This window comes from Phoenix dactylifera, chromosome 17 (genome assembly GCF_051530095.1).
Source record: "Phoenix dactylifera cultivar Ajwa chromosome 17, Ajwa_hap1_PhDact_Kaust_v1.1, whole genome shotgun sequence".
NCBI classification, from domain to species: Eukaryota; Viridiplantae; Streptophyta; class Magnoliopsida; order Arecales; family Arecaceae; genus Phoenix; species Phoenix dactylifera.
The window spans coordinates 2,750,140-2,761,965 of NC_143206.1; the positions used below are offsets into that span (position 1 = coordinate 2,750,140).

Here is an 11,826-nt window from a genome sequence, read left to right on the forward strand (position 1 = left end):
ACAATTTATTCATAACTCTCCTTAATTGTTTCGTGCTTCTCCTGATATTGGGATATTTGTGATCTTCAGAAAACCCGACTGAGTTCGGATGCCTGACCAAGCTCGGATGCCCGACCGAGTTCGGATGCCCCAGCCAAGTCTGGAACACCTCGCCACGACGACGTCGAGCTTGGACTCGATCTCCCTCAAAAACCTCGACCAAGGTCGGGATGCCGTGAGTCGACCATGGATCAGGGGCCCATCGACCCCGTGCACGCTCTCCCCATTTGTGATCTCCATTTTAGCCTATACAGACCCCTCCGAATGAGGGCTCGGCCAAGCCCAAACATCGAAAAGTCGACGCCAGTCTGCAATGACGACCTCGACCATTGGTACTCTGGTCGAGCTCGAAAGGGCCAAGGCACTCACCATAGGTTCCGATTCTACTCGTCGGAACCTCGACCAAGCCCGAGGCCAACAGCCACGAAGGCCCCAACGGCAACTCGACTTTGGTCCACGGTCTCCTCGGAGACCGACCCCAAAACTTTTTGTAAACCTACGTCCAAAAAAGCCGAGCTCAAAAACTTGGCCGAATATTCTAGAAGATGAATCTGAAGGCCTAACAAAACCCCTCCGGGGTCCTAGGCCCGAGCTCAGTGCCTTAGAAATTCGAAGGCCAAGCTCAAGGGCCTGGCAAGATTTGAATCCAAGCTTGAAAACTTGGTGAACTTTCCTAAAGTCTAAGCTTGGAGCCTTCCCTAGCGAACGCGATCGAAACCTAAATCTACGGAATCCAAGTCTACGAACTTAGCCGAGTCCCAAGACTTAGAGAAATTCACTGAAGAGAATTTGACTTAGCGAACGTGGTTGGAATTCAAGCCTGCGGAACTCAAGTCTACGAACCTGGCCGAGCTCAAAGACTTGGTGAATTTTCCTAAGATCTGAGCTCGGTGCCCAAATGCCATCCCTATCGGACCTAAGCTTGATAGCTTAGTAAACACGATCCGAACCTAGGTCTATGAGCCTAGCCGAGCTCGAACACTTAGAGGAATTCGCCGGAAAGAATTCAACTCAGATGATTAAAGTAAAGGCTTATCCATTACGCGAGAAAGAGAAAAGTAGACATGAATTTACAAAGGGAGTTCTTTCATTGATAAAAGCCCGAAGGCCGAAGTACAAAATTAAAGATCGGCCCTGCAACAGGTTTGGAGGCCGACCTCGCTTAAAAAAAAAAAAAGAAGAGAGAACAAAAGGAAAGGGCAAAAAAGATGACAAAATCTCAGGAGGCTGCGGCTTCATCGGTGTCGGGGTCGTCCACGACGATCACTTCGGGGCCCTCGACGGGACTCGGCTCGGAACCTTCCACGGCAGGCTCGGTCGAAACTCCGCCAGCAGTCTCGAAAACTCCCCCGGCGACCTCCCCGGCGGGAGCTACTGGAGCCGATTAATCGGCCTCGGCGGCCTCGGTCTCGGCGACCTGCCCTCCGACCTCAGCCTCGGCAACTTCTCCCTCGACCTCGGTCTCGGCGGCCTCCCCCTGGTCCTCAAGTGCCGAGGGCAGGTCGAACTCGCTCTCCGCGCCGAACCCCGATCTTGGACGGATCCCCGAAAGGTCGAGCTGGGGGCAGTATCGCGCCATTTGCCTCCGAAAATTCTCGAAGCCTCGGAGGAACCCGTCCACGGTCTCCTCCTCCAGCATGTCGCGGAACTCTTCCGACTCCTTGAAGAGCTCCACGCATTCTTGGCTCGCTCGAGTGCCCTCTTTTCTCGGGCCTCAAGCTGCTCGACCTTCAGGCAGAGAACTCTGCCCTCGTACTTGTGGCCGGCGGCTTCAGAGCGAGCCTCAGCCAGCCGCGCCTCGGAGGCGCGCAGCTCTGATCTCGCCAGAGTGTGGGCGGCCCTTTCCTCTTCGAGCTCGTCGACGATCACTCGCCGCCCGGCCTCAGTGGCCTCCCTCCGCGCGATGGCTTCCGCCAACGCGGCCTCCGACTCTGCAAGCCTCTTCTCGGCTGACTCCAGTTGTCTTTGGAATCGCCGAGACTCGTTCTGGCATTCCGAGGCAATGAATACCAGAGTATCGATTTCGTGGACATGCTGCAGGAAAAATAACGATAAGTAAAAATGAAGGGAATACCGATAGCTAAAAAACAAAATGAGAAGGCAGCTTACCCGAACAGTGTTACAGTATGTCTAATCGACAACCTCCTCGAGCCCGAGGGTTCTGAACTCGGCCCGGTCGGCCGAGAGCATCGCGCGGCGGAATACTGCGCGCGCGACATCGGCATCCCGGAAGGCCGAGCTACCCTCGCAGATCGAGGACTCGGAGTCGGCCGACTCCCTTCCAAAACGTCCTCCGGCCCCCGAAGAACTTGGCCCGCCTAAGCTCGTGGCAACGTGACGGGACGCGCCCGAGACCCCGGGGCCCTTGCTCGGCTCGGGCCCCGAGCGCCGCAGACGAACGACCGGCCGGCCCGCTCGTTGAGAGATGGGGGCGGGACATGGCGCCGAGTCCGACGCCCCCCAGAACCCAAGCTTGTACGCTCGGTGGCTGGGGTCCTCTCCCGGGCAGACCCCGATATTCCGGCCCCAGAGCCCCTCACCTCGGCAGGGGCGGAAGTAGCAGCCGGCCTGGCCTTCTTTCAGGGCTCGGGAAGAGCCCCGCCAGCCTCGGCTGCCCTCCTCTTCAGACGAGAGAAGAGAGATGTGTTGCTGGTCGGCATGTGAGGAATATCTGAAACAAAAAAGAAGAAAAACTCTAAGTAAGGAAAGGAAGAAACAAGATAAGACAGAAAGCAAAGCAATACGACTGCTCTTACCCTCGGAGCGCGCCGAACTCAGGCCGACATTCACCAAGGCCTCCTCTCTTAGGAGGTCGGTCAGGCTGATATCCTTTCCGAGGCCCCGCAGAGCGTCAAGAACCCTCTGCTCGTCCGCCGTGAGCTCGGAGAGCTTGTTGAGGGCCTTCAGCCGGGGGTGCCCCCACCTCGGGTCGAAACTCCACGACACCTCGGACGCAAGAAAGAAAAATCTCCCCTTCCACTCATGAATAGAGGAAGGGGCACCTCGAAAAAGTGACATACCGCCCCGAAAGGCGAAGTACAGCCACTCTCCGTCCGCCGGGTTTGTCTTCAATAAGAAACACCGACGGAAGACGCTCACCAAAGTCGGGATCCCATGCGCAACGCAAAGGGACAAAAACCCGACAATAGTCCTCCACGAGTTCGGAGCAAGCTGTGTTGGGACGAGTTGGTACTCCACCAGCAAGTCGTTCACGAACTCATGGAGGAGGAACCGCAGGCCGGCCCAGAGCGTCTCGACATGCACTCCGATCCAACCTAGGGGTGGTCGCGTCACCCTGTCCTTCGGCCCCGCAGTTTCGATATGAAACCCGGGCCGGAAAAAGAACCGGGTGCGGACCAGCTCCAGTTCCTCCCCCGACAGACTGGACCCGACCTCACCCGGACCAAAACCCATTTTAGAAGGAAGAAAAACAACAAAAGAAGAAGAAGAAGAAGAGAGAAAACCCCCTAACTAATGTGGGGACGTGACCTACGAGGGGGATCGCCGGGAATCGCTCTGGGGCACCGTCGGAGAAGCTCTGTTGCGACTGAGAAAGAAGAACAAGAGAATAGAAACGGCGGAAAAGAGGGAAGCAGCCAAGCGAGACCTTTTTAAGGCCAGATTGAGGGGTTTATATAGACCCTTCCAATGGCCCAGATCGGCAGGGCTGGATTCTGCCTCCCGTCCAGATCGCGCCACATGTCGGCCCCGAAAGCCGAAGCAGCGCATTTATTCTGGGCTGGTGCCTCGAGTACAGAATCGAGGCAGTGTCCCGTCGGATCCCGGAGCCCCATCATGAGCTCACTACACGAAGCGACCTCGAAGGACGAAAGGGCGTCGCCCCCTCTCCTCTCATTAAAAGCACCACGAAACGCGCGGAGCGCCGGCACAATTTAAGTCTCCCTGGCCCCCACCACTGCAATAAAAGCAACTACTTCCCACGTCCGAGCTCGCGAGCAGCCCGAACTCGAAAGTCGGAGGGTAGTGTTGGGGGAAATACAAGTCCCCCCCAAAGCACATGAGCACATCACCAGCACGTGATCGGAAGCGCCCGACCTCGGACGCCCGACCGGGCGCCCGACCTCGGACGCTCGACCTCAAAACGCCCAACCAGGTACCCGACCTGGGAGCTCTCGACCTCGGAAGCCCGACCTCACCATCCACCCGCCGCGGTCACATCTTTCTGCAGCTCGCCCAGAGACCATCCCCTGCCACCGCCGCTAACAATTAATGCGTATGGTCTCCGCAGACCTCCAGCTCACTCAACAATTAATGCGTATGGTCTCTGCAGACCTCCGACTTACTCAACAATTAATGCGCATGGTCTCTGCAGACCTCCGACTCACTCAACAATTAATGCGTATGGTCTCTGCAGACCTCCGGCTTACTCAACGATTAATACGCATGACCCCTGCTATTTACGGATCTCAAGCCCTCCACGGCAAATCTGCTCGGCTGCGCCTGATCAGCCATGACAACTCCTTGGCCCCGGCCTAATCTCCTACGGCGAGGCATTAATTCACACGATCCTGCATTAACTCATGCGACATGCTCAATCATACGGTAGCTCCGCCCCGTCACATCACAGGTAATCCAGTACCCCTCTATAAAAAGGAAAACCCTCCCACCTTAGAGGGGGCTGGACGCTAAAACTCTGGACATATTTTTCTCCATATATCTTTGCCCGCTCTGACTTAGGCATCGGAGGGTCGGCGCCGAAAATTCCGGCCACCGGCTTTTTGCAGGCCCCATGGAGGACGCCGCCCGCCGACGGAACGCCACCCACCGACTCTCGCCGGAGCTCCACCTTCTCAGCCGACGGCCACCCCCGGGTCCAATTTCCAGCAACAGGTAGCATGCAACTAAATACGTTTCTAATTTTATATTTTTTAATTTTTATTAATTTTAAAAAATTAATATATTTTTAATCCAAAAATATATTTTTAATTTTTAAAAATTATATATAATCTAAAAATTAAAAAATTTTATGTCATCGTGTAGATCGTTCATAGATCTACAACATATAATAAAATTAAGCCCAAACTGAAAATTTTAGCATGAACTCTTATTTTATAATTTTCGAGCTATTTTTTCAAGCCCTAAAAAAATTGAAAAAATGAGATAGGAGAGAGGAAGCACACCTGATTTAGACTTGGGATCTTCCTTCTAAGCTGCTGGATCGGCAATTTTTTTGATTATTTGGGAAGGAGAAGCGGTGGTGAGAGCGGCCGCAAATTATCTGCTATTGGGAAGGCATTCTCGGGCCTTCCCAACAACCACCTAATGCTTTAAAAGCATCAGGTGGCCCCACAATAACAAGCCGGTTGGAACCGGGTTGACTCAGGGCAAACCGGCCTGTTTCCACCGAGCCTGCATCGAACCGATCGATTTCGACCGGTTCGGACACTTACCGGCCGGTTCCGATCGGTAAGGGACTAGTTCCAGCCAGCCCGATAGGGGTTCCGACCGGTATGGGGCTGGAATCGAATTCATAAGGCGAACCGATCTGGTTTCATACTAAGTCGGCTCGACACTATCCGAACCGAGTGGTTTGGCCCAATTTGGCAAACATTGATCTCTATCATTCTCTTTTACTATCTACTCTTTGGAACCCAATTATTCTCAAACCCTCTTATTGTAACCTGTGATTTGTCTACAGGTCAACAATTTACCAAATTAAGGGTCGAAATCGAATTCATAAGGCGAACTAACCCGGTTTCACACTGGGTTGGCTCGGCACTACTCGAATCGGGCCAAACACTGGGTCGGCTCGACATTGCCCAAACCGGACGATTCGGCCCAGTTCAGCAGACATTGATCTCTATCATTCTCTTTGACTATCTACTCTTTGGAACCCAATTATTCTCAAACCCTCTTATTGTGACCTGTGATTTGTCTACAGGTCAACTTTGTACCAAATTAGAACCTTTTACAACCTCTAGAGTGAATCTCTAACATCCTTAGGAGGCTTATAAACTAATTGGCAGGACTAGAAACTCTTTAAGTTATTCATGCTCATTAATACTTCATTTTTTCCCTGTTCTCTGTGATCAAACAATGAAGTACTAAACTGGCCTATTCCCTAATTTCCCTCACCCCTTAAGCCTATATATGCTATTACAAGCCATCCTAAATGATCCTACATAATTCCCTAAATAGAGAATTATATACCTTCTTTAACCACATATAGATTCCCTAATTTTGATGACATTATTTTTCTTATTCCTAAGTATAGAGAAAAAGTGTACATATTTTCAATTTCCTCCAATAATTTAAACTATTTGAAAAATGTTTATAGAGAGAGAATTTAGAACTCTTCAAGATGTTCCTAGATATTCCAGAACAAGGGTACGCCATCCCAACACTTGGGATGGAATGAGATCTCTTTTGATTCACTAGGATACCTCTTTTTATTTTTTTATTCTTTTCTTCATCTGTTTGTTACTATCAACAATTTTTTAGATGTATCTAAGACTTGCTAGGAAAAATATGTTTCTTTTACTTAAAAATGTTCTTTTAGATAGGTCTTTCAGCCGATGATTTGGGTTTATAGTATTGATACTTCAAGCATCCATGGTTTGAAAAATCTCAAAAGTAACAATAAATTTAAATAGAACACTACTTATCAATAATATCATGAACAAGAATGAGGCTCACATTCATAAATCATATCTAAATTAATTTGATGTTATTCATAATTTTCAAAGTCTATAGGATTATTTTGAAAAATATAAATTGGTGAAAATGAGATGGATGTCCATTGCATGCACTTCTCTCCTTTCTTCCTCTCTTTCCTTCTTCTCTTATTGTGTTGTGTCTTGTATTTAGACTCCTTTCTTCCACTCTTTCCTTCTCTTATCGTGTTGTGTCTTGTATTTAGATGATGTACCAACATAGGGCATCTTCTCAGGCCTTTAGCCCATGGATTAAGATTAAACCCCAAGCTCTATATCCTCAAAAAAAAATATTCCCTAATCCTAAATAAACAAATCATACAAAGCCTCCAAACAAACATTGAAAAGAGCAAAATTATGATAAGAAAAGAATAGCATCATAGTGAATTATTGGATTCCAAGCCATCCCAAGTATAGAGATGGTGGATATCAACCATCCCAGTCACCATTTAGATGTGCCCAGTTGGGACGGAATAGGACAACCTCGTTTTTTATTTCTGAGAGTCATAGGCCCATCCCAAGACCACGGACATCACAAATCCAGTCAAAGGCAACCAAGAAAAGTCGAGACAAACTGAGTCTTCAATCCTTGTTCTAGAAAAATACATGTAGCAAAATCCTAATGACATATATACCCTACTCATACAACTATATTACTCATGCCTAAAATTAATGGATATCACTATTAGAACCATAAGCCTCCAAGACTGAGAACTAAATAGTAAACTAGAAAGTCAAGACATGACAATCATTAGTAATATTTACTATACAAGCTAAATGTTCAAGCATCAAAATCATCAAGTAGTAATAAAGCCAAACATATGCATTCACCTTGTGGAAATTTAACCTAATCAATCATAAGAATTAGCATTATCTAATAAAAAGAAGAGCAACATGATCCGATCCTTAATCAAAGATTGCCGTAGTAGAAAAGGAGCAAGATGTGCTACAAGACCTTAATCTTTTACCTACTTGACTATACAATCTCCACCATCCATCAATCAAATACAACCTTTAATCTTCAATCATGACCCACAAAAATTTGCTAATGAACTCACAACATATGGAGCAATCCTAGGATAACTTTAAGAAGTTTTTCAACTTAATCAATTCCACTTTTTCCCTCATAAAACTCAACCTTCTTGCGACCTTGGCTTGATAAGACTAAAAGGAAGCCTCCAGAAGATCATTCTTAGATTTTGATCTTACCTAGGTTATCTATTTCATGATCTTTCTATCATTCTCAAATAAATCATTCATTAATAAAAACCAAGTACAATAGCTTGACAGTGAACTTTTAAAATTTCAAGAAGAATTTAGTTAAATATCTTTCCTAAGAACATCAAAATACCTATCCATTCAATGAATCCAAGTTCAAATAAGCACAACTAGGTACTTATGGCAATCAAGCCATAGGACCCTTTAATGGGATTAAGGACCTTAACCAAGAGGGATATTAACAAACTATATGTTGCCCCAAACCATAAGTAGATGTGAAATCTCGGTCTCTCCCTCTCTCTTTCCCCCTCTCTCTCTCACACACACAAGTTTACTATTCAATATTTCACAAGCATACACTCTCTTTCATACAAAACATCTTTTGGACAATGGTTTGTTTCTTAAACTCATTAGCCTATGCTAACCAAGGAACCTAACTATTCGTTGTATGTAGCAGAAGCCATCTTAGGTTGAGATATGATGGTTTCCCAAGGCCTCATTCCATCCTAAAAATGCTTGGTGGGAACTCCACTAAACTATCCCTTTAGGGATAGGATACCCACCTCAAAAATTGAAAGATACTTATACAAACAGGCTGTCATACTAAACTTCTATGAGCTATTTCTTGTGGTCATTTGTATCATGATTCCTTTCATAGAGCAGCCAGAGGAACCATAAAGCCCCCTGGCCCTTCCTTCAAGTTCTATATTATTTTTCTCTAGCTTCAAACATTAGTAGATTTTGCTCTTTCATGAGAACAAAACCACAGAGTATCTTGGAAAAGCAAAAAACTCCATCTGCAAAGATGTGAACTTGACAATATAATTACAAGCAGCTGCAAAGGGAATGCCCACGTGTGAGTTTGCAAGTAACAGAGTAATATTAGTTTTTCATGAAAAGCACATAAAGCTATACCATGATTTTTAGCTTATTCATGGTTACCTCAAGAGTAAAGCATTATGAATCTTAACTGTTTGTAATGCCATCAGACACTCCACAACCAGTTAAATATGTGGCTATGATTTTTTGAGAGATCCTACATCGAACTCCTAATTACTTTCAGGATCTGCACATTATTTAAGCATAAGCAGGTGTCGTTTTAGCTAACAAAGAAGGAAATTAACTTCCATTGGGCACTTAATATAATCGTCTCCCAAGTGCTTCTCATCCAAATCACTGACAACCGCACAAGCACAATCAAAATTCTCCACATAGAGAAGGAAAGAAGAAGAGACTCACTGACGATAACATGGCGGAACCGGCAGCCAGAGCCATAGGGGCAACCCTCCGGGGTGTTGAAGTGCCGGCATTCATGCTCGCAGCCGCCGCTCCCTTGCCGGAAGCCTCCCCAATCTTGCGTTTGCTGCTGCGGCTCCGGGAACCAAGGGTTCAGCACCGCGGCATCGAACTCGGAACGGGGTCTCTTGGGGAGAGGCTCCATGGAGAGATCTTATAGAGATCGAACGCAGATTTGGATTCAAGATTATGGTTCCCTTCTGAAGTCTTCGGGGTAGGGTTTGGAGGGGTGGAGGGGGTCGAATTGGAGTCGCGAGAAAGATGCGGAGGAGGCGAAGAATGGAGGTATCTCGTTGATCCCCGGGCGATAAGAGAGGGAGAATTTTGTGCCTACGTTATTTCGCTCCTTCCCCTCTGGTCCTTAAGGAGAATGGCCTACATTAATAGGGAGCGTTTGGTAACCCCAACAGGATCACCACCGTGATTTAAGATCCCGATGATTCAAATGCTAGAATAATTTAATCTCCAGTAATCTAAAATTAATATATTTAGTAGGTCATGGTTCAATAATTAAAAATTTTCAGGTATTCATGAATAATTTGCTTGGTATGGTACAGAGATCCAAGATCACCGACCACATAATACTACAAATATCCTTAATATATCTTAGATGAATTTTTATGTATTTTAAATTCTCATGAATAAAAAATATAAATCAATATTCTAATTTCTATAATAGCTCTATAATTTTGTCACATATTCTACTTTTAGTAGCCCTTATCATATATTTATTAATCATATAAAATATATTTTAATAAAATATTAATATATTTATCAATATATTAATTATTAATATATTCTATAAAAATATATTTATTACTTTTATAAATTATTAATCTTATAAAATTATGTTATTTTTCATTATCGAATTAATATCTTTATTTATACTTATAATAGATTTTTTAATACTAATAATTATTTTGATTAAAAAATAAGGTAAATAGGTGTAATATATTAAATATTTTTATTATATAAATATAAAATATAATAATATATTTCTATTATAATTTAAAATTATCCTTCAATAATAATATGATAATAATATGATTAGTAAAATATTATAATATAATATATATCATTAATATAATATATAATATCAACATAATATTATATATATAACATTGACATAATATATCGATGTATCAATTTTTCTGCTAAATTGAGAGGTATTTTTGTCTTTAACTTTAACCCAGGATCACTGCTCTGGGGTGATCTTGGATTTCCGACCTCAAGGACAGGTACCCCATCACCAGGTTGGGCGATGATTTGAGGAGTGGAGGTAATTTAGGATCACCGTTACGTAGAATCACCCTGGTGCAACCAAAAGCGGTGATCTCATCATCTCCACCCGCATCACCCTTGATCCTGGGACGATCATCCCATACCAAATGCCCCATAACGGCCGTTACGATATAACCACGGCCATTGTGATAACCGTTTTGCAAGGGGTCTGTTATCGTTAGGGGCGCAACGAGCAAAGCATCTTGGAGCTTGATAATCACCAAGCTTGTTTCGAAATTAATTTCAAGCTTGATTCATTCATTATTATTGGACGTTCAGATGCTTCTTAATTTTGAACCAAACAACGTTCCTAATTAAACAGCTTGATAATTTTAAGATTTTTTTAAAATAATAATTTTTTAGAAAATATTTAAGAGAACAATCTTTCTCTATTTTTATTTAAAAACTACCCTCTTTAGCAATGGCGGAGCTAGGATTCAACTCGAGGGAGAGAAGCAGACAATATTTCAAAAAAAATGAAAATTAATAATTTTCAGTAATTACTTTTGTTGATCGAGGAATTGATTTTGATGATTATAACATAATTAAATAAGTTACTAATAATTATATATTTTGAAGCAGTTTATTAATAGGAGGGATCATGCTAGATCTCCACATGATGTAGAAGACACTTTTGAATAATGTGAAGATTGTTTTGATACACAAGAGAATGCTATGGAGAAGGACATGTGGCAGAAAGTGGAAAACTCAAATGAATCAGAAGATATCCAAGAAGGTTGTTGAAGATAGAAATAATGCTTTAGTAAAAGTGTAGTATTTGGTTAGTAATCAAAACTATAATTACGAAATTTCTAGTTTGCAAGTATCGAGGAGGTGATGATAGTGTTGACCCTAAAGAGTTGATTTTGATGATGCAAGATAGTTAAGTAAAATGTTGACTAATCTATTTCTTTGAGTTTAAATTGATTAATTTGGGAAAACAGAGAAGAAAACCTTCAGTTACTCTCAAAAGAAGATAATCTATCTAAAACTCCACATCAAGAAGCTAAACTCCAAAAGGCCGTAAAAATATTCCTTAGAAGCTCACATACAAGCATAGAAAATTTCATCCTGACATACCTCAAAAGTCGACTCCAAGCTTGCAGTGAGTCGACCCTGGCATAATGTTGCTATTTGACACACCTTCACGAGCCAACTCCAGCAAATCATGAGTCGACCCTAGATCAATCTTAGAAGATAGATAGAAAGCCATAAAATTCAACAAAATGGTGAGTCAACCCATGAATAACACGAGTCGACTCCAACTAGCAAGAGTCGACCCTAGTGAAAAGCGAGTCGACCCCTAAATAGCCACAAG

General features: G+C 44.2%; 1 protein-coding gene across 1 annotated transcript in view; it reads right to left on the minus strand.

Annotated features, from left to right (window-relative positions):
• LOC120107961 (zinc finger CCCH domain-containing protein 36-like) overlaps window positions 1–9,616 on the minus strand; it is a 46,805-nt gene extending 37,189 nt beyond the window's left edge. The window contains exon 1 of the mRNA XM_039121487.3: window positions 9,171–9,616. Coding sequence (XP_038977415.3) covers window positions 9,171–9,372 — 202 coding nt within the window. The 5' untranslated portion in view covers window positions 9,373–9,616. The remainder of the gene's footprint in view (window positions 1–9,170) is intronic.
• Between the last annotated feature and the right edge of the window lie 2,210 nt (window positions 9,617–11,826).